Source organism: Musca autumnalis, unplaced genomic scaffold, assembly GCF_047663935.1.
Source record: "Musca autumnalis isolate F117 unplaced genomic scaffold, ASM4766393v1 scaffold_5, whole genome shotgun sequence".
NCBI classification, from domain to species: domain Eukaryota; kingdom Metazoa; phylum Arthropoda; class Insecta; order Diptera; family Muscidae; genus Musca; species Musca autumnalis.
Window position 1 is genome coordinate 89,663,109 of NW_027412088.1, and position 24,174 is coordinate 89,687,282.

The following is a 24,174-nucleotide window of genomic DNA, read 5'->3' on the forward strand; positions in this document are numbered from 1 at the left end:
TAATTTTTTCAATATCTGCACTTTTTCCACTACCCCATAACACACCAATGTCCTTTCCAATTATTTTTCATTTCAATTTTTCCCTCTTTCAACTTTTAAATGTCACATTTGATTAATCACTAAAAGGAAATGTCAAAAAGAGATTAAAAAAGCAACATTCCATTATAAAAATAATTTCATTTTGTGATAAGATTTCTATTTGAATTGCAATGCCATTCAAAAGTAAATGAAAGCACAAAAGTCAACAGAGAGGCCAGCTTAAGTAAGTGGGAGTCTCGGAAAATGACATCGAAGTGATTGATACCATAAAAATCCTGTCACCTTAACAGTTAAAAAAAATATTGAAATAAAAACTAACAAGTAATATCAGATCATATTTCCATTACTATTGAAATATGCCCCACAAAAAAGAACAAGGAAGAAGACAAAAATGATGATGACGACGGCGACAAAAAAAGTAGAGTAGTAGAACTCTTTAAATTACCAATTCTAATTTATCTAAAAGCACATTCACATTTCACATCCGTATTCGTATTCGTATCCGCAATCGCATTGTTGAATTTTAAATTAGAAAAATTAGTCTGCTTTGTTTGCTATGCACACAGCCCCAACCACCTGACCACCTCTCACAACTACCTGGCCATCCACCACCACCACCTACCACCACCAACAACAACAACCAATCCACCTAAACATCACCAGCTTTAGTTCACTTCTAGTTGATTTCTTTTTGGTTCGCTTGTTTGTTTGTTTGCGCTGTCTCACATTTAATGCTCCTCCACTTCACGTCACTTTTGGAAAAATCAGCCAACAAACATATAAATAAGTAGTACAACAACAGTTGTAGCAGCAGCAGCAACAACACAAAAAGAAACATCATAATTATCCTAAAAAATGTTTTTTTTTGCTGCAAATGAGTTCATTGATATGTACTTGTTTTTTACTATATATTTCTTCTTCTCTTCCCTTCTATTTCTTCTCTTCCTGTGTTTGCAGATGCGACACATTTCAAACGTCTTTCATTCAATCGCTCGCTCACTCGTTCACCTTGCAAAACAACAAAAGCAACAACAGCGACAACATTGCATCAGCCGTCGTCTCACAGCGAAAGAATTCTTCTTCCCAAGGTGTCTTGTCAGAACACACAAAAGTTCATTCGTTCGTTCGTTAAGGCAGTGTGAGTGGATTTGTGGTTGTGGTGCAATAGGAAGAGTGCTGAAACGCTAACAAAGTTCCAAATCTAAAACTACAAAAATCATCCTTCACCTTATTGGGGTAGTGGCGGCGTATACTGTATCTGTGTCTGTGTGTGGGTGTTTGTGTCAAGAAGCTAACGAAATCAGCAGCCGTAACAACCCCCTCCCCAAAAATCATTTGCAGAGCATAAAACGTTGCCACCTAAACCAAGTTAAACCGCGGCCTTACCGCGGCATATTATGTCACGAGACGATTACAATCCTGTAACAAGCTCTGGTGTTCGAAGCCCGGGTCGTGCCAGACGACTAACGGAATTACCAACAGTAGATCGTTCACCATCACGAGATTACGGTGCACGTGGAAGTCCTTTAGGTGAAGATAATGCTAAAAAATTTAACTTTTGAAAATAAGTTTTACTTTTCATTTTCTTTGAGCTTTACTTGGCGTTTGTTTTTCTCCTGGCCTAACAACATTTGCGGAATACTAAAAACAAAATTATGCAAATTTTACCACTTCCACTTCATTACTATGCTAAGTGAAGTCTAAAGTTGTGGCTAAGGTCCGTCCACAGGAGAAACACAAACGTTTAGTTGCGTTTCGTTTCGTTTAGGTTTCTTTCTTTAGTTTGTAAGTTTTGTAATTCGATCTGTTATCGTGCAGATTGTTTACTTTTGTCATTGCTTCTTTTTGTTAATAGAGAAGAATTTGGCTTTTGAATTGGATGAAGTACAAAAAAAAAACTGCATAGAAAAATTTTACTTTCCTTTTTGTCTAAATTTTTCACCAATAACAACAAAGTATACGAGAAATAATTTACAGTTGGTTTACAAGAAATTTTAATACTGCATGAAAATTGAAAAAAGTCCAGAAAAGACTCAATTGCTCTTTAATGTTACTGTAATAAATAAAATAAAGTTATCTTTTATCAGGATATAACATATATTTATTTATATAGGTTTTTTAGCCAAAAGGAAAGTCGTAACCCTAGTCTACACATGAGTACGTAAAGTACTAAATGGTACTAAATTTGGTACCACTTGGATTTGGCTGAAAAGAGTACAGCTTAAATCCTGAAGTTTGGAATTAATATTACTGTTGTAGTGTAAGATTGAGACATGGTACTTTTGGAAATTCGAACTTATGTGTACTAAATGGTACTACATTTGGTACGACTTGGATTTAGGCACACGGATAGAGCTGGAAACCTGAAATGTAGAATTAACGTTGCTGTTGGTGTGTACGATTGAGGTAAGGAGTTAGTTTTGGAAAGTCGTTTTTATGTGTACGAAAAAGTAATTAATGGTACTAAATTTGGTACAATTTGAAATTGTGTGACCCGATAGAGCTTGAATCCTGAAATTTCAAATTAATATTACTGTTGTGGTATAGGAGTGAGATAGGGGGTAGATTTGGAAATTTGTACTTATGTATATGAAAAATACTAAATGGCACTAAATCTGGTACAATTTGGAATTGGGGGAACGGATGAAGCTAAAATCTTGAAATTTGGAATAAAGACAAGTAAAAAAGTATCAGTCGGCTTTGCCAACAGAGATATACCCTCAGCCTGTGTGGATTGAAATATTTTTTGCCAGAAAAACTTATGTATTTAGGGGGGTTTTCAAAATATTGGGCGTATGAACCGATAAAAGTATGGATAGGATTAAAGCTCAAAAATTTGCGGGGATAAAGATAGCACTGTTCAACATTTTTAAGGTGATCTTGTGCAAACAATTCGAACTGAGGATTTTTTGAAAGTACAGACCCAAACGACAAGAAACCCTAGTTGGGTTTTGTTGTGTCAGATCCAGCTCGGATTTTATGGCCCCATCTAAACATGGTTAAATATTGAGTTTTTAAAGAAATTCGGGGCTATATCTCTGAAACCAATGCGAATCTTCTTCGGACTCCTGAAGCAAATGTGTAGATAAGGACAAGAATAAAATATTTGGAGAAATAATGAACTCGAAAAACTACATTTATTGCCTCAAATTTCAAAATATATGCAAAAATTCCACAATTTTTATACATTTCGCACCGTATCTCCAAAACCGTTGATTTTTTCTGAATATTTTCTTTTGGAAAAATATTCCCTGGAATGTAATACACAACTCTTCAGAACATGTCATTGTTGTAAAATGCCTCTATGTCAATAATGTAGTGAAATACGAAATGCGAGAATAAACTGTTGGTGTGAACTGTGTTTGAAATACGTGTTGTAAAAGATATGATGCAAAATACTGCTGAAACAACATGAAGTAAGCATTTTAGACTTTCAGAACGTTCTTAAGAATTGTTGAGAACTTTATTTGGAAGTTTTTTGCAAAAGGTTACTTGGTTCAACTCCCAATAGTTTAGCCGATACTGACCAGAATTTCAGCAATTATGTAAAATTTTCTATATTTTATAGATTTTGATGCCCTAGATGGAGTTTTTCGTATGTGGTTATTTCAAAAGATAAGTTCTACTATTTTAGGGCTACAATATTGCTAACGTCAGCAAGGCCAAATTCCTATTCGTTTCTGAGATAAAGGCCTTATAAATGCAAAAAAGTGTAGATTTAGCCCGTTTTAGATGAGGCCATAAAATCCGAACTGGATCTGACAAGACAAAACCCTACTAGGGTTTTTGTAGTCTAAATAGGTACTTTCAAAAAACGCATACTAGAAGTTGTTTGCATTTTCAATGTTGCATAGTGTAAGTAAGAAGCCATTAATTTCGTATACCCTCCACTACGAACTGTATTGAAGGGAATAGGAACAATTCGTGTTCTATCGTATATTAAAGTACAAAGCTCTTCCTCTTCGTTGAGCCCTATTCCTTGGCGTAGCAGAATATCTGAACTGGCAAAAATCTTTTTGTATTGATCATTTTCTGCGTGGAGCTTTTCTATCCCTTGAGATTCCAAAATACCAACTTTCATACACTTCAGTAGGAAAATGTTGCAAAACGCTTTGTTCTTACCAGAACATGGACCAATATTAGTTGTGTTCCTTTGCTTACCTCAGCTTACCACTTTTACCATTTTTTACCATTTTTAACCTGTAACGCGTTCCTTAACCTAAAAAAGTGGTAAAACTGGAAGCAATTTTTAAGAGAGTGAGATGGAGCAAAAATTCCTTTCTCTTCTACCACAGGCTAGCAGACAATTTTTTTCAAGTAAAAATGGTAGAACTGATTTTTCGGCATTTGTTTGACGATTATTTGACAATGAAAAAAAAAAATAAACAAAAACAGAGAAGAAAATTGAATTTTTATTTTTCTTTTTGACATTGCTACCAGATCTACCATTTTTTCGTTCCTTTTCTTTTCTGGTAAAACTGGTCATGAGAGAGCAATTTTGAGCAACTGTGACAGTTTTCTCTTTTACCACTTTTACCATTTAAAAAGTAAAGGAACAAAGTTATTAACAATTTTCCAAATTGAGCTTTTGTATCCTCTGACAACACACAATACCAAATTACGGCAATCTTTAGTGGAATTCTGTAACTCATTTTTTAAGTCACCAACAAAAATCGGTAACATTATAACGCAAAATTATGAATGAAAATTATCAAAAAATTTGACAGCACTGTTGCTATAGGTAGGTATCAACAGCTTTATTTTGGTTGTTAACTCAACGAAAAATTTCGTTAAATACCGAAATTATAAGCATTTTAATTTTACCGATATTTGTAGGTACTCGAAAAATGAGTTACATAATTCCACTACTGGGTTCGAAAATTCGACCTGGCTATATATGGATAGTGTTTTGCGAGTAAGTGTTTTATCAAAATTCCAATTAACAACCTGACTTAAATACCACTATAAAAAAAAAACAGTTTTTACAAGGTGAGAGTTATCCCTATGGTTATCGAGTTTGTAATTATGCAGCAAGGTAAAGCTTGGTACACATTCAATGACAGCTTTACTCGAATTTTGCTTCCATGAATGTGTGATTGTCCATGTTTGTCGGCAATCCACGCATATTTTGGTTGTTGGGCAATCGGATATCAATAAAAACAGTCATTCAACACTGAGGGTCAGTTGAAAGTTTCGAAAGGTGGACTTATACATTTGATCACAACGTGATATAGATATAATTTCATTTCATCTCGACAATTTTTCAAGGAAGATTTAGATTTAAAACCGAGGTACCGTTGTCCACAAAGAAATTCAGACACTTAAATACGAAGAGAACTAGACAATTTTGTGGCCTAGACAACACGTACTGTTGCCAGACGCCATTTGACATGTTTTGGAAAGTTTGGCAGTTTTTAGCCTAAACGTACTCAGGATAGTTTGACATAGGATCAATTGTTTTGTTGTTTATAGTGACCTGATTGAGACACCTCCAAGACATGGATTCTGAACACTTCAACAGCATCTTCTGGTGATGAAAATCGTTGACAAGCCTTTTTCTTGATGTTCGGGAATCAAATGAAGTCATTGGGTGCCAAGGTAGGGCTGTACGACGCATTACCTATCAATTCCACGTTTTTTTACGGTCAAAAAGCCGATGCTTTAAATCGATGTTTGAAAGCTTGCATTGTCATAGTGCGCAATGATTCGTCTTCTCTTGTTCGTTTTTCAAATTTCTCCGGAAACTTCATAGGCATAGATCCAAGATCCGTCGTCTGTGACGATCTTTTAAACGTTGTTGGATGCACCGTGATCGCATTTATTCACAATTTCTTTGCCTATTTTTGAGCAATTTTGAAATTGTGCAATATCATATCATATCATTGGTGGAAAAAATGCCCAAGGATGCCTCAATCTCGCTGTATATAACATGGCGATCTTGCATTATCCATTCACGCACAGCCTAAATTTTCTATAGCACAACGGCCGTTTTTGGACGACACTCACCACCTTCGTTTTTAACGAGTGTCGGTCCCTATTTAATTCATCAAACCAGTTTTTCATAGTGCTATAGCATGGTCCTTTATGGATATAGAAAGATTTAATTTGATCGATGCACTCTTGCCAATATGGCTGAAAATTGCTGAGAATTTTAAAAAGCTCAGATTATCGAAATTGCAACATTGGTTTATTGGTCATTCGTTTAAATATGTTTTATTTCAAGCCATTTTGGCTTACGAGAAAAATCATCATCTTGGACCATAAAATCATCCAATCGTCATTTTTAAATTTTGGGCCAAAAATCGCCAAAATGAGTATAAATCATTACATTCAAATCAAAACGTCGACCTGTGCCGAAAATTTTTTTTAAAATCCAATGAAGACTAAATAATATTTTAAACTCCCACACGGTGTGCCTTAACAAATTTAAATGGAAGGTGCTTACACCTCGGAAGTTTTTGCTGATTCTGAAACTACAATGCTCGTAGATGAGAAATATTAAGAAACAAAAAAATCGCCGGAGGGATTTTAAAATAAATTGCGATTTAAGTTCACATTTTTAGGGGTTCTTAAGGTTTTCACGATTTTGCTTGGAAACCGCGAGTTCTGTGTAAATGGGTAGCAGAGAAAATTCTCCACAAGATTGGCCTTTATGATATTTTCATAGGTTTTACCGTTTTTGAGATATGGAAGTTCAAATTGGGACAATGCACTGACTGTATCGTCCCCTTTTAAAACAATATTATGCACAGTGCGCCTTAACTAACTTTTAATGGACACCGCTTACACATGGGATGTTTTTGCGGATTCTGAAACAGCAATGTTCATAGATAAGAAAAATAAAAAAACAGAAAAAATCGCCGGATGGATTTTTAAATAAATCGCGATCAAAATTCACAATTTTAGGTTTTGACGATTTTGCTTGGAAACCGCAAGTTGTATCGAAATGAGTCTAAAGAAAATGTTATAACTGTGAACATTCTCCCCAAGATTGGCATTTATGATATTTTCGTAGGTTTTACCGTTTTTGAGATATAGAGGTTCAATTCAAATTTTTAGGTTTTTATTTTAAATCTTCACGATTTTGCTTGAAAACCGCAAGTCATATCAAAATGGGACTAAAGAAAATGTTGAAGCTGAGAAAATTCTCTACAAGATTGGATGATTTATTTTTTCCTAGGTTGTACAATTTTCAAGATATATAAGTTTAGTTAGTAAAATTTTGCATTGTCTCGATTTGAACTTCTTTATCTCAAAAACGGTAAAACCTACGAAAATATCATAAATACCAATCTTGTGGAGTATTTTCACAGCTACAATACTTTCTTTAGGCCTATTTACATAGGACCCGCAGTTTCTGAGCAAAATCGTGAAAATCTTAAGAACCCCTAAAAATGTGAACTTAAATCGCGATTTATTTTAAAATCCCTCCTACGAGCATTGTAGTTTCAGAATCAGCAAAAACTTCCGAGGTGTAAGCACCTTCCATTTAAATTTATTAAGGCACACCGTGCCCATCGAAGACTAAATGCCAAATTTCATCCATTTCGGTTTGATAATGATGCAGAAACCTTCAAAATACCGAATGTCGGGAGGGACCGTCCTATGATGGCAACATGTAGACTTTTACCTACACCGACAAATTTCAGGTGGACAATTTTGACCCGTAAGAAGCTCTAAAACTTCACTTTTTCCGATTTTTTTTGGAACCCCTTCTATGCATGCAACTAATATTACCATATGCAAAATTTTGACCGATTCGGTTATTCCCTTCGAGAGTCGCGCGCACCATTTTAGCGATAATTGTTGTACTTTTGTGGGGAAGGTACCGGACGTAGTGGACCACTGAAAATCTCGAATGCCAAATTATTGACCTGATCGGTGCATTCGTTCGAGAGTTATCGTGCGCACCTGCCAGCCAGCCGGACCGTCTTTAGCACAATGAATGAGGGTATAAAAATGGGACTTTAAAATAGAAAATATTCTTACGCACTTAAATAAAGCAGAATAAAAATCCGTCGTTAAAGCCCATGTTTTTTGAGAGGCTCTTGTAACTATAATAATCCTCATTCGATTTGACTGAAGAAATGTCATCTCATAAATAAGCTAAAAGACAGTTTACAAAGATATACCGCTAATTTCAGATGCCTTACAGGGTCTTCAGCAGAAATTTCATCGCGCCATAACTCGGAAGTTCGACTCACGGCGGATCTGTCCTTCGGAACTCTTAATATACTCACCAAGGGCTTTCATCTCCAAAAGGAGTTATATCTGCCCTAGATTTTCACACTGTAATTAGTAGAAAGTCCTTGATTTAAATTGAATGTATAATTTATAAACGGGCAGAGTAAAGGATTTGTTTTGGAAAAAAATAGAGATCACACAATTGATTGCTTCCAAATCTTTGTAGTATGTTTCAGTTAAAGTATCTTTAAAAGCCTTCTGAGCCTTACAAATATACTAAAGTCACAAACAACAATGAACATGTGTAGTTACTAAAATACATATGTGCATACATTCGTTTATAAAACAACCAAATAGTTTTCCTCTACTTCCCATCCATACCTCGTACAAAATTTAATTGATGGTTATAATTACTCATTTTTATTCTCAAAAGGCTTGGCCATTATAATTGATAAAGAACGAAAAAACTGAAATGACAAAAGGGAAAATAAGTATACAAAGAATAATACAAATTTATGCCTTTCTACCCAAAAGGGAATACGGAAACGCCACAAGCGGAGAAAGGAACAAAAGCAAAATTCCCAGGACATTATCGTTTTCATTGGAACAATTAAATTATCATAAAATTCATTATAGTGTTAAGCAGATCTCAATGTAAACCAACTGATAAAAGGAGAAAAATAGTATAGAAAAAGGAAAGTAAAACAATACGCAAGGAAAATTATTTCATAAAAATTTAGTGCACGTTAACAGACGTTAATATATTTTAATAATTTAAAAAAAAGAAATGCTAAATTATTTGACTAACAAACAATTTTTAGTTGAAAATTATTATTTTTATTTTTTTAATTAAGTTTTTAGTTTTAAGAGTGCAATTTATAAGAGAAATAATTTTATTTAAGATGACAAAAAATATAATTTGTTTTTAATCCTAAAACTAATTTTATTATCTTACATCACGCATGCGCATGAAAACATACTTTTTGTTGCTTTTTAAATGCATTTTTTTTGATTTTGTTTTGGTGGATTATAATTTGAAATTTTTTTTTTGTGATTTTCTTTTTGTTAAAAACAAACACCAAACAAAAAACTACAAAATAAAACACAAATATCATTTGTAAAACTTTGCACTGGGCGCCTCACGCTAACCCCATTAACTCCAAACGCACTTACACACCAACACCCCCCACTCACACCACCAACCACCCACCACCATCAACATCATTTGCCAAATAATCGAAACAAAAAACAAAAACAAACATTACTATCATCAACGTTAAACAACGTGACATTATCATTTTGTCACATCACCCCAAATTCTCATGCACGCAACCAACACTGGGCTTCACTCTCTCTCACATCACATCACTCCACCATGACATACACGCTACGTGTGAAAATGGCTATTTTACGAAAAATCCAATTTTTCATTAAAACGAAAAAAAAAAGTTTTTGAAGAAAAGGACAGTTTGTAAACTAAAGGCAGAAGGCAACAATAATTATAGGAAAGAAACAAATCCTCCTTTATCTTTCGCTTCGCTCTGACTCTCATTACCCACAAACAACACCATCTCAACAAAAAGCTCATCACAAGTATTTTATCACAACATCACCAGCAGTGGGAGCAAGGGCAACATCATCACTTGCCAGCCAAACAGCCAAAGTAGAAATTGCAACAAAACGATATTCATAACATCAGACGAAGAAGTAGAAGAAGAACGGACGGCAAGTTGCTCACCTGGTTTTGGGCGTTGCTAATTACACACGTACACACCTGTGTGCCATTTGCGCGCCAACTGTCACCGTGTGAAACTGTGTGGGTGTGGATGCCAGTGAGTGTTCACGCTCTTGTTCACCTCTCTGACAAGTTAACATTAAAAAAGCCTCAAACTGGATTGCAATTATGGTTAGTAAATAATGGCATCATTATTTGTTGTCGTTGTTGTTATTGTCCGTTCGTCATTCTCGCCATATTGTTGTCCATTATTTTAATTGTTATTGTTTTTTGAGTATCATGCACATGTGTGTATGTGATTTGTGTACGTGTGGCAGTGTGAGCTTTATCAAGTCATCACCACCGAAACAAATTCAAAAACCCACAAACAAATATACATTTGTATAACCATTATGTGGAGAATGCTTGTTTGCCCTTTCTTTTCCGGGGTTTCATTGTTTTGAGAACAAAACTAGTAACATTTACCAGTTCCCTACCTCCTGTTCCTTCTTCCCTCTTCCATACCTGTACCCACATTTCATTATTGCTCTTAAATATCCCACAAAAGCTCTACACATTAGTGGTTTCTTTTCAAGATTTATAGAGTTGATGGGCGGGCGTAGGGGTGATATACACCACCACAGGGACATATCTTAATTTTGTATTCTTTGAAATAGTTTCCAGTGATGGCAGAGATAAAGTTTTCAAATTAACCACAGATGTCACTTTAATGGTTTTGTGAAAATATTCATAAAAGAAATTTATTACTTCTAGAAATGGAAAAAGTTTAAAATGTTCGGCAGAGGCACGGAAACTTAACATGTCATTTTAATCGCCATAAAATATGAAACATAAATCAGCCACAAAATGTATGTCATCGCGCAAAATATGAGAAAAAAATCAAACCTGTTAAAACTTAGTAACATAACTCATTTTTAAAGTCCCCTCTAGAAGTTTATGTACGCTTCATAATGAGGAAAGCTTAAAATGTTGAAAATAAAGTGACATGTCATAACGCCCAAACGGATATAAGAACTAAATACATTTTACCTTGAGGTCTTCTATGTGAAGACTTTGAGGTGTTCTATGAGAAGACTTTGAGCTCTTCTATGAGAAGGCTTTGAGGTGTTCTTTGAGTAGACCTTGAGCTTTTCTATGAAAAGACTCTGAGCTCTTCTCTAAGAAGACCTTGAGCTCTTCTATAAGAAGACCTTGAGCTCTTCTATAAGAAGACCTTGAGCTCTTCTATAAGAAGACCTTGAGCTCTTCTATAAGAAGACCTTGAGCTCTTCTATAAGAAGACCTTGAGCTCTTCTATAAGAAGACCTTGAGCTCTTCTATAAGAAGACCTTGAGCTCTTCTATAAGAAGACCTTGAGCTCTTCTATAAGAAGACCTTGAGCTCTTCTATAAGAAGACCTTGAGCTCTTCTATAAGAAGACCTTGAGCTCTTCTATAAGAAGACCTTGAGCTCTTCTATAAGAAGACCTTGAGCTCTTCTATAAGAAGACCTTGAGCTCTTCTATAAGAAGACCTTGAGCTCTTCTATAAGAAGACCTTGAGCTCTTCTATAAGAAGACCTTGAGCTCTTCTATAAGAAGACCTTGAGCTCTTCTATAAGAAGACCTTGAGCTCTTCTATAAGAAGACCTTGAGCTCTTCTATAAGAAGACCTTGAGCTCTTCTATAAGAAGACCTTGAGCTCTTCTATAAGAAGACCTTGAGCTCTTCTATAAGAAGACCTTGAGCTCTTCTATAAGAAGACCTTGAGCTCTTCTATAAGAAGACCTTGAGCTCTTCTATAAGAAGACCTTGAGCTCTTCTATAAGAAGACCTTGAGCTCTCCTATAAGAAGACCTTGAGCTCTTCTATAGGATGACCTTGAGCTCTTCTATAAAAAGACCTTGAGCTCTTCTATAAGAAGACCTTGAGCTCTTCTTTAAAAAGGCCTTGAGCTCTTCTATAAGAAGACTTTAAGCTCTTCTATAAGAAGACATAAAGCTCTTCTATAAGAAGACATAAAGCTCTTCTATAAGAAGACCTAAAGCTCTTCTATTAGAAGACCTAAAGCTCTTCTAAGAGAAGACCTAAAGCTCTTCTACGAGAAGACCTAAAGCTCTTCTACGAGAAGACCTAAAGTTCTTCTATGAGAAGAACTAAAGCTCTTTTATGAGAAGACCTAAAGCTGTTCCACGAGAAGACTTAAAGCTCTTCTATGAGAAGGCCTAAAACCCTTTTATGAGAAGAACTAAAACTCTTCTATGAGAACACCTAAAGCTCTTCTAGAAGACCTTGAGCTCTTCAATGAGAAGACCAAAAGCTCTTCTATGAAAAGACCTAAAGCTCTTCTATGAGAAGGCCGAATTCTCGTCCATTGGCCTAGTTTCAGAGAGTTCGCTAATAACTGCTTTGTCCATCCCTTCAAATATTCGGGCAGCAAAGAGGACATTCCGAGACATCATCACTGCTGCAACTATATATCTTTTGGTCGAATTCCCGAAGTGAGACCAAACTTCCCAGCAGAGGCGACAGGATTTGTAAATGAGCGTGATGAGCTTCGTCATGCCAACCCCAGTGACCCCAGAGTCAGCGAGCTGATACTGGAAGTTAACATAATGGTCGGTAAACATAAGCGGAACAAGTGTTTAAATCATCTGAAGAGTTACGACATTGGAGCCAGAAAAAGTGAATTGTTTGAAACAGTTAAGTCACTCTCGAGCCCTGGAAAGAAGAAAGAGAGGGCTTCAGTCACGTTTGGCGACGCTGACTTATCCAAAGAGGTGCGTAAGTTATTTCAATCGACAGTTTGTCGAGCACCCTGAGAGTGACAGGACGAAAGAATCGGATCTCTTCCCGACGAGGATGAACCACCACAGTTAACGACGGATGATGTTGCGAATGTCATTAGGAATGCCAAATCATCCAAAGCAATGGGACCTAAGTCGAGTTCTTGAAGTTTGGCAAATTTACTATGGTCCCGCTACTGAAACCAAGCAAGGATATCAAAAAGCTGAACGGTACACACTAATATCGCTTTTGCCACCCGTAGCAAAGACCCTTGAGGCTTTAGTCTTCCCCAGTGTCAGAAATACTCATCCAGTTTCCGATCATCAGCATGGATTCCGTAAGCAGCGCAGCACGTCTACAGCGCTGAACGCGATATCCACATATATTTGTCGAGGACTCAACCAGAAAAAGTCGTGTGATAGAACAGTGATAGTGGCGCTTGACTTATCAAAAACCTTTGATACTGTCAAGCACTCCACGCAGTTTGAGGACATCGAGCAGACTACTTCAGGTTCCTTCACTGATGTCACCTGTCAAAGGCTGAACTCCTATTTGACTCCTCTTACCACCTTTTTCTATTATATCAAAGTATGGATTTTGCGTCTGTTTGCGTGGAGAGGGCAATACCTTGCCAATATGCGGATATGTAATCGGAGGGGCCAGTTGCGATTGCACGTTTTATCGGGTACATGCCTTTGCAACAAGATGGTGTTCCGAGTCGATGGTAGGTCCTCGGAACAATACGCTCAATGAATCTCTCCCATCTGCATTTGATGTCTTGGTTTTTTGTCTGGAGACAGCTAGGTGCCATTATGAATGTTGACATGTCTTAACCTGGTACTGCTAACTACCATGTCTTTGCCGCTGCGAAGTCTATGAGCCTCATTTCATTATTAGACGATTGATTGTGGAGCGCAAATAAGACTGATGTTGGTTCCGAATTATAGCAAGGGATTCCGAATTATAGCAAGTGTTTTATTTACCGAGGTGAGGCTGGTCATCAGATGGTTTAAGCTCCGACCAACTACATCACAGTTTTGGAGTGTTGCATATTTTTCAGCACAAAGCTAAGCTTTTGCTGCTTCCATTATATTGGTGCTTTGGAGGGAGTCGGAAGCACAAATCTCTCTGTTCCTGATTTATCTGCACAAAACTAAGCTTTTGCTGCTTCCATACTATTGGTGCTTTGGAGGGATTCGGAAGCAGACGGCCTCATCTTCTTCACAACCACTGGTCGTGATATCCGATTGAGGACTAGCGACCCTTGAAGTGGTTGACGTTGTCACAGACTGTACCTGAACTGGAGGTTCCATCTATCGTGACCTCCATATGGACTTCGACAGGGGTTAGGTTAGGTTGAAAAAAGGGGCGAGAAATCGCCACATGCCCTGGTGGACATACACATAAGCCGGAAAAAGATGACTCTACTGTATTTTATTTCAGGAACTCTGTGCCCTTAACAAAATCCCGTAATTGTTTTAGGTCGTCTACAATTACCTGATTAAGATCTGGTATTGTGTCGTTCCCTAAAAACTGGGATCTTATGTTTTCGAAAGGCGGGCATTGGCAGAGAAAATGATCCAATGTTTCGTCATCTTCTCCGCATTCCCTGCATACGCTGTTGTCTGCACATTTTATTTTATGCAGATCAGCTTGTAAACCCAGGTGACCTGTAAGGACACCTGTAAGTCTACTCAGCTCTGCCTTACCTAGCAGTAATAGGTTTTTACTTTTTTCCTCATTTAGGTTTCCCCATAGGATTTTTGTGGATATTTCCTCTCTATTCCATAGGGATAAGTGGGCAATTTTTGCCCAAGTTTTTAACTCTAGCCGAGACGCGTTTAGTGGCTTTGCGTTCGCTAAGTTTAAGGTTGCAAATTCCCTTCCCTTTTTTGCCAGAGAATTTGCTATCTCATTACCTCTATTCCCCGCATGTCCCGGTACCCATATTATACGCATTATGCCATGGTGAGTATAGCTGTTGATCGAATTTATACAATCCAAAACTGTTTGTGATTTTACTGTCTTGGATGTTATTGCTTTGATTGCAGTTTTACAGTCCGTAAGGACGTTTACAGTATTTGGTCTCGTGTTGGCATTAAGCCAGTTCAGACACTCTGTAATCGCTCGGATCTCCGCTTGATGGACAGTATTGTTATCCGGCAAACGAAGAGATATTTCGGTCTCTGGTTCTTCAATGAAAAGACCCAGTCCCCTCTCCCACATAGCATGGAGCCGTCTGTATAACAACAGTTTCCAGTCGGCATTTGTACTAGAGTTCCGCCGATCCACGAGTCTCTGTCTGGAATTAATGCCTCGCATGAGGCAGCTACAATTTTTTCAGGTATACGGTCCGATACAATTTTATCTATTGACTCTCCCGTTGTTACCCGCAAAATGTTTTGATGGTATATTAAGTGATCCGTACTGATCCAGTCGTCCATCGACAGGGGTTACTCCTGTTCAAGAAGTGCAAGCTTTGTGGGGATAGTTCCTCTCGAACTTCCCTTCTGGGAAACCAACGTCAGTGGAGATTGTTTTGTTAGGCTCAAGCAATTTTGCCAATGAACCTAGGATACATAGTGTTTCATATTAAGATGAAGACATTTGACTCCCCCTTCCCTTATCAAATAGAACATGTTTTATGACTGTAAAAAATAAATAAACAAATTCCATTGCGATTCGATGTGGACTAGAGGACTGATCTGCAATTGATAAGGAAAATGTCTTCACCGTCACAAATTTCTATTTAGTATTGTATTTATTTATCTAAGCTTAAACTAACACTAAAGATTCATGTAAAGTTTTAAGAGTCTTTTCGTCCTTCCTACATCCATTCATTTTGAGTGTAACAACAGATTTTCTGCAACTCATCCTTAATTAGGGTCATTAGGAGACTATTAATTGTACAGAGAAAGAAGCAAAAGCTTTTTTGTTTTCGTTACATTACATTGTCCTTCAATCGCATAGCTCCTCTACTACTTGCACCATTTCAAAAGCACACTCACACAGACACACGCATACACTATCACTTACCGAACAACACAGATTTTGATGACACTCATTATTTGGCGCTAATAGCGTTTCTTTTTTCAGTTCATTTCTAATGTTTCCTGTTAAGTTGTTGTTTCGGTTTTCTATCTTTTTACGTTGGCTTTCATTTTGTTTTCCTTTTTTTCTCTCTTTGTAAGCATTTCTTTCCTATTTTGTTTTTGTTTTGTTTCTAAACAACGCTACAATAGCAGCAAATCCAAAGACAAACAAAAATGTATCCCGCCTGCACTGTTTTAAAATTTGTTTTATTTTTCGTTTTTTGAAAATTTCTGTACTAACCCAACCAACCAAACAACAACAAAACTCCCAAACCCCCAAACAACAACAAAAACAATCAAACAAATCCCCCGCCAAACATTTCCCCTCTTATGTCACCACAACCCCCCTGTCATCATCCTCATGATATCATCATCATAATTGTATGAATTTCAGCAATGGGCAGTCCATACTACAGAGACATGGATGAGCCAACAAGTCCCGCGGGGGCGGGACATCATCGAAGTCGAAGTGCCAGTAGACCCGTAATGTCACATGGTCTGGATTATCCAAGTAAATATGAATTTTTATGTCAACGAAGGAGGAAACAAAAAATAATATTTGAAAATATTTTCTTCTTTTTTTAATTTTCAATTCGTTACAAAGGAGCCCCCCGTTATCAGTCCTTGGATAGAGGAGGTCTGGTAGATCATCATGATCGTGAGTTCATACCCATACGTGAGCCCAGAGATCGTTCGCGAGATCGATCTTTGGAGCGTGGCTTGTATTTGGAGGATGAACTGTATGGACGTTCAGCTAGGCAGAGTCCTAATCCGTTGGGTAAGTGTCAATTATTACCTCCTTTTTACTCAAATACTTAATCCGTAGGCATTTTCTTGAGAGATTTAAATTGTTTATGATGAAAAATGAATATGTTGTTTATTTTTATTTTTCCTTCCAGGTTTTAATTCCGGTATACCACCTACGGATCGAGCGTATTTGGGCGATTTACAACATCAAAACACAGATCTGCAGAGAGAGCTGGGTCAACTTAAACGCGAACTGGAGTTGACAAATCAAAAACTTGGTAGTTCCATGCACAGTATTAAGACTTTTTGGTCACCCGAACTGAAAAAGGAACGAGCCCTCCGCAAAGAAGAAAGCGCCAAATATAGTTTGATTAATGACCAGCTGAAATTGCTTAGCACGGAAAATCAGGTGAGTAGCGGAAGAAGTTACCTTCCAACAAATTATTTCATGATTTCCCTGAACCCTAGGAAGAAATCATATGCATCTTATTCCAATCCGGTTGCTTCTGACTCTGAGCCATAATCTCCAGTAGTCCATCTTCCCTAGTGTAGATAACCTTTATGCTCGGCTACACAATATATGTTTGCCCTCCAAAAGACATTTTACTGAAATAATCAGTTCCCCAATAAATGATCTTTGAACTAATTTAAGAGCTTAAACTTGAATAGCTTTACTCTATTCCGGTCCATGTTAAATGACTTTAGAGCTCTGCTACTCTTGAGTAAATGGCATTTAATCTCAATTACCATAGAGTGGACGATTCCTGCAGACAGGCCTAAAGCTTTGCGGGATTAATGAATTGTGAATAAATAAACAAAGTAGGTGAACTTTGAGCTCATCTGCTCTACAGAACAGCAGATGACCTATGCACTTGACATTTGTGCTCTTATACTCTACAGTAAATCAGCTTTGAGCGCATTTACTCTACATTTGATAATCATTGAGCTCATCTACTCTGCAATAGGTGACAATTGAGCTCATCTGCTCCTCTGTTGTTGTTGTAACAGTGTTTTTATATCCTCAGAAGTTATGCTAACGAGGGTGTATACATTTTCATACGGGTAAAATGTGTATCATCGAAATAATGGATTTAGACCCCAAGTATGTTTGGACAGAATCCGTTTGAGACAATTTGGAGTCGATTTAGCAATGTCCGTCTGTCTGGCTGGTGCGCACTATAACTCTCCAACGGATTAACCGAGTTCGTCCAAACTTTGGCTTTCGTAATATTTTGACCAAACTTAGTTTAAGTTCGAAGATGGGCCATATCGGTCAACTGCTTCAGGTACCTCCCCCACAAAAGTTCAAAAATGTTCTGTAAAATGGTGTGAACGATAACTCTCGAAAGGAGCAATCGATTTGGCCCAGACTTTGCACATCGTATTATTTCTTCCAGATATAGATCGGGTTCGAATATGGACTATATCGGTCTACTCCTCCGGCTACCTCCCACACAAAATTCGGATAAAGTGTAGTTTAGGAGCTCCTCTCGAATCATTTTGAATTTTTTTCAGTATGTTGTCCTTGCGGTTTCCCTTACGATAGTACAATTTTTGTTCTTGCACAAGTCCATACTTCCTGAGATATTAGCCTAAAAGCTCCAAGAAACCATGACGGCACCAACCAAATTGGCAAATCCGTAAGATAATTCTCGCAGGGAGTTTCTGATTAGTGCAAACTTTGCACATCGTATTTTTTCATCTAGTCGTGTATCAGGTTGGATATGGACTATATCGGTCCACTCCCTGTAACCGATTTGGTCCATACTTTGCACATCGTAATATTTCTACGAGACATATATCAGTTTAGAATATGAACTATACATGTCAACTCCTTCGGATACCTCCCAAACCTAATTTCGGAAAAGTGCAGGTTAGGAGCTCCTCTCGAATCGTTTTGATTTTTCTTGGAACAAATTGCCCTCAAGGCCGTTATTACGATGGTACAAGTTTTTTCAGTGGCAAGTCCATACTTATTGATAAAATGACCCGAAAGCTGTAAAAAACCATTACGGCAAACATGTGTAGTGGCTGGTGCGCACGACAAATCCCGAACCGAATACTGCTTTGGTCCACACTTTTCATATCGTAATATTATATTAGATGAAATTCGAAGGTGGCGCTTATAGGTCCAGTCCTTCCTGTACCTCCGCCACAAAATTTGAAAACATTCGATAAAATGGTAACAGAAAAATCTCATAAACGGATATTTTTATATATATGTCCTTTTTTATTTGCTAAAGAAATGTGATACAAAATAATATGAAAACATATCAAACAAACAAAGTTCATGTTGAACATAGGGCGGTAACCCCTATGGGTCCATTAGGGTACCACCCACAAAAATTATCAAAATTGTTTAAGTGCGGTTAGAGGTCTGTCGGAGAATCCTTTGGAAATTTTTACCGAAGATGCTTCTAGTAGCCCTGTTTACAGCGATATGACGTTTTTCGTGGCCAAGTCCATGTTTCCTGATATAATGTGCTCATCGAGAGGAATGACTCCCAAAATGAGACACACTTCCAAAATGAACTATGTAGGTCCATTACTTTAGGCACCTCCTCGCAATACTTTTGAGATCCATACGCCCAAATTTCTGAAGCCCTCCTAAATGCATACGTTTTTTGGGAAAAAGGTGTATCAATTCACACAGGCTGAGGGTATACCTATGTCGGCAAAGCCAACTGATACTTTTTTACTTGTCATAATGGATCTGGGTCTACCTCCAGTTCTAGGAATTTGGCTGTTTCGATGGGATGTAACCAGAGATCCACTCAAGTAAATTGAGTAGATTTGGTAGGGCAGTTGAAAAGGTGCAGTGTGTCGTGCTGTCCTGTGCCGAATACTGGGAATATGTTTTGCACAGTGTCATAAATTCTTGCCCTATAGAAATTGAGATGACTGCACCATCCCGAGCGTAGTTGAGCCAAAAATACTCCGGTTTGTTGTGGCGCCCCTCAGCTACGATAGATACCGGATGTTCTCCGAGGATCACATTCAAACGATATCTGTTTATGGCATCTGCCACTGCATCCTTGTAAATGCTAACTAAACTTGCTTGATAGGCTTGTAACGCTGGACCTCTCTTTCTTGGTTATGAACGTCCTTCCTAACATGCCTGGTTGCCTCAACATGGCACCAAGAAAGAGAATTTGATCGGGGGCAACCACCATTATCTCGAAAATTAATTTGCAAGCCGATGCATTCATAAGTTTAGCAAATAAAGCGATTATAAAGCAATAGGCCCCCGAAATTCATCAACAAATATATAGCATTTAGGACCACGGGACATTTCTGAACATTTGCTGAGAATTTCACGACAACCTCATGAGCAGGTTTTTTGGCTATAAAAGACCTTCTGTACAAGCCTTTTGACTATAGAAGACTTCTTGGGAAGGTCATCTATCTACAGAAGACTTCTTGCGAATGTCTTTTGACTATAGAAGACTTTTAGTCTTCTACAGAAGATGTTTTGTACGGTACTTTTGACTATAGAAGACTTCTTGGGAAGGCCTTCTATCTACAGAAAACCTCTTGCAAATGTTTTTGACTTTAGAAGACTTCTAGTAAAGGTGTAGATTGAAGTCCTTTTGGGAAGGTTTTGCAGCTACAGAAAGCCTATTGTTAATGTCTTCCATCTATGATAGTCCTCTTGCGCAGGTCTTTGGACTATGTAGGACCCCTTGGGAAGGTCTTCCATCTACAGAAGGCTTCTTAGTAAGGTCTTCCATTTACATGAGACCTCTTTTGCAGGTCTTTTGTCTATAAAAAACCTCTTGGGAAGATCTGTTTGGCCTTGGAGGCTTTAGTATTATTAGTATTGAACTCGATTTCTACTGTGAGTTGCAGCATATTCCAATCCGAAAACATTGAAACCAAGAAGTCAGCAATTAAAGAAATCAATGCCATTCTTGGGGCAATGTGAGGGCTAAAAGGTCTATAAATTTCCATGTGATATCTCTTGAACGCAAATGATGGAAATGTAGACTGAACGAAATGCTACACGGGTAGCGTTGCCCAAGCGTAAAAGGGACTTCGCAACGCTGGGATGCTAAGGAGAGAAATAGAGACTTAATTAAAGTTTACCCAGGTCGGCGTTTTAGCCTTAACTGATGGCATGAGGAGGCACCCTGTTGCAGTTCTCAGAACGGTCTTCTTACGGGGTTGAATACTGTTTTCATCGGGGTGGCACTTATGTTGGTGGGCCACACTGCTGCCGCATAGCTTACTACAGACCGACCTATAGCGTTATATGAGGTCAATATGATTTTTTTATCTGCACCCCAAGTGCTGCCGGCTAGGGACTTGAGGACCTTGTTCCTACATTTCAGTTTGTCGCAGATAGCAGTGGTGTGCGCGCACGACTTGAAAGTAGTGTCGAATGTGACACCTACAATTTTGGAGCAGTTTGTGGTTGGAATTCTGCTGCCGTCGACCACTACATTCAATTCTCTTCCAAACTGCGCTGTCCATGCGGTGACCGGAGTGGCCGTAGATTTAGTGGCGGATATTTACACATTCCCCGCATGGAAAGAGGTGGTAACATCAGTCAAACAGAAGATCAGCCTTTCACATATGACATCACGTTACGATCTCAATGTCGTCTGGGGGCGGAATACAGGAGAGCTAGAAGTTAAACAGTTCCGGAGATATCATCGCACCTTTGGGGAACTCCATATTTAACACTACGGGGTATGGACTTCTTCCTGAATTCCACGTATGACTGGCATCAACGCATATAATTAATTATCCAATGTTTCAAACTTGGCCGTAGGGTTGTCTGCTCGATGTCCTCAAACAGGTTGGAGTGCTCGACAAAGACTTTTAATAATTCAAGCATTGCAATTACTGTTCTGTCACACGATCTGCTGAGTCCTCGACTAATATATGTGGAGATAGCGTGTTGCGCTGTTGTCGTGCTGTGCTGTTTACGAAATCCATGCTGATGAGCGGCAGCTGGATAGCTGTTTCAAACGTTAGGGAGGACTAAAGCGCCAAGGGTCTTTGCTACGAGCGACAAAAGGGAAATCGGCATGTACGATTCAGCTTTTCTGGCATCCTTGCATTGATTCAGTAGCGGGACCATGCTGCCCATTTTCCAGACTTCAAGAACGATATGAGTGGGTGGCCACAGGTTGAGCATTTTTGTGATATATTCGACTCCCGTACATCCAGCTGTTTCAAAATTACCATGGAGATTCCATCAGATGGCAACGCTTCGGAGAATTTAGCATTCCTGATGACATTCGCAACATCAGCCATTGTAAATTGTGGTGGTTCATCCTCAGTGGGAAGAGATATAGTGCGACGTAATAATCTTCTCTTCGCCCTGTCACTCTAGGGATCCTCAACAAACTGTCGAATGAAATAACTTGCGCTCCTCTTCGGATTAGTCATCCTAACGTCGTCAAACGCGACTGAAGCCCTATCTTACTTCTTTTCGGGGTTCAACAGTGACTTACCGACAATTTACTTATTCCGCCGCCAATGTTACAACTCTTCAAATGATTTATCCACTTGCTTCGTATATGCTCACCAACCTGTTAACTGTTAACCAGTGTCACATCATTGACTCTGGGGTCACTGGGGTTGGCACGACAAAGTTCATCACGCTCATTTGCTACTCTTGTCGCCTCTGCTGGAAAGGTTGGGCTCACTTCGGGTATTCGACCATCAGGTATATGGCGAGCGGCTGCAGCATTGATGATGTCTCGGAACGCCCGTTCTGCTAGCCGAACATCAGATGAATTAGGAAGGTCTCTGAAGCGGTGATTAGTGAACTTTCTGAAACTCGGCCAATTAACTTTCCCATGATTGACCAAAGTGCGGCTTTCAGAGCTGATAAAAGCGGACGGCCTCCTGATGGAGACAATTATGGGGAAATGGTCTTATCCAAGAGACACGACGGGTTACCAAGTGACGTTATTTGTCAGACCAGGTGACACGATGATTATGTCTGGCGAACTGTGGCACTCTTCACTTATCCTGGTAGGGTCGTCCTCATTGACCGTACAAAACGTTTAGCTGTAAATTTTCTCTGTCAGCACGATGACCCTCTGGTCGTTTCCGAGGACCGAATATCACAACTCATGATCAACATTAAAGTCCCCCAAGACTAGACGGTTATGGCCTTCCAAAAGCGGGCCTATAAGCTGGAGTACAGCTATTGTATATACGATGTATACGTTCAGCAACTCTGCCTCGGCAGTTCCACAGCTGACTGCTACCACCATACATTCATCTACGGTTCATTAGAGCCAGACTCAAGTGATGTAGGTCAGTATAGAAAACACTGGTGCAATCTTTCACTTCTGGTGCGATCCTACCTTTGAGCTCACCTTCTCTACAGTATATACATTTTGAGTTCATTTACTCTACAGTAAACGACCTTTGAACTAATCTACTCTAATGCAGATGACCTTGTGCTCATCTGCTACGCTGAAGATTTACATTGAGCTCAGAGACTTTGTGGTACACTAGTGCCGCCTACGAAATAATATTAATTTAATTATTTTTTATATTTTTTCTCTTTCCCTTCATTTTTAGAAACAAGCAATGCTGGTGCGTCAATTAGAAGAAGAACTACGTGCTCGTATGCGCCAGCCCAACATTGAGATGCAGCAACAAATCGAGGCTGTCTATGCGGAAAATGATCATTTACAACGTGAAATTAGCATTTTACGAGAGACAATCAAAGATTTGGAGTGTCGTGTTGAAACACAAAAACAAACTTTGATTGCACGCGATGAGAGCATTAAAAAATTATTGGAAATGTTGCAGGCCAAGGGCATGGGTAAGTGCTAAAAATAAAAATTAAATATTGATAGTTAAGGCAAAGCTACAGCAATAACAAAATGTTCATAAGTATAAAGATACATATTAGCAAAATAATAACATTGTGTTGTTGGTGTTGTCTTTATTAACGCTTGAGATAAACTAGACATCTTGTGTAGTGACTAAGTAGTTATGGGGGTGTCATATTAAACGTTGCCAAGCCAGAAGGTTAATGACGATGAGTTTTAAAATATGTTTGTATGTAATGGAGGTGTGCCTCTTTTTATAATGAGGAAAACTACTGGTGTGAGAAATATAATTTACAAGAAGAAACGTTAGCAACCCTAGCTTTTTTATATTGTATCTTTAACTGACAGTCTGTCTGTTGATAAACTCTTTATTTGGGATTTGTGTTGGCAAATAGTAAACTTTGTCAATTTGAAAAAGTTTAATTAGAAATATACCTTAACTGGATTGCAAGTTTCGTTTTGGATGAAATTTGTAAAAGACCTATAATTTACAGTTTCAGTAAAATATAATATTAGTAACAATATTTTCATAATTTAATTTATCATAAATTACTGAATATGATAAAATCAGCCTAACTCAGGGTAGACTTCCGAGAGTCTTGCTTTTCTGTGACATGTTCTCTTACAACAAATTTCGAAGTATATCCTTTCAAGAGATGGGAGATTCGGTTCCGATTACACTGTGTTATGTTTTGTTGGACAATTTTGAATAAAATCAGATGAAGTCCGACTTTAAACCTAAAACGTGTTTTTCCTTTATAGAGATTTCTGGCGATTAGAGTAGATTTATAGATTTAGTGTATTCTGATA

The 24,174-nt window shown here is 38.1% G+C and overlaps 1 protein-coding gene across 8 annotated transcripts in view; it reads left to right on the forward strand.

Annotated features, from left to right (window-relative positions):
• The window catches only part of brp (ELKS/RAB6-interacting/CAST family member bruchpilot), a 414,951-nt gene that overhangs the window by 84,524 nt on the left and 306,253 nt on the right, over nt 1–24,174 (forward strand). For 5 of the 8 annotated variants that reach the window (XM_073956928.1, XM_073956930.1, XM_073956931.1 and 2 more), the window contains exons 3-7: nt 997–1,569; nt 16,209–16,325; nt 16,419–16,592; nt 16,714–16,970; nt 23,108–23,354. In XM_073956928.1, the coding sequence (XP_073813029.1) occupies nt 1,437–1,569; nt 16,209–16,325; nt 16,419–16,592; nt 16,714–16,970; nt 23,108–23,354 (928 nt within the window). In that variant the 5' untranslated portion in view covers nt 997–1,436. Of the gene's footprint in view, nt 1–996; nt 1,570–9,804; nt 10,130–16,208; nt 16,326–16,418; nt 16,593–16,713; nt 16,971–23,107; nt 23,355–24,174 lie in introns of those variants that run through there. The other 3 variants (XM_073956929.1, XM_073956935.1, XM_073956936.1) reach the window with 2 other exon arrangements.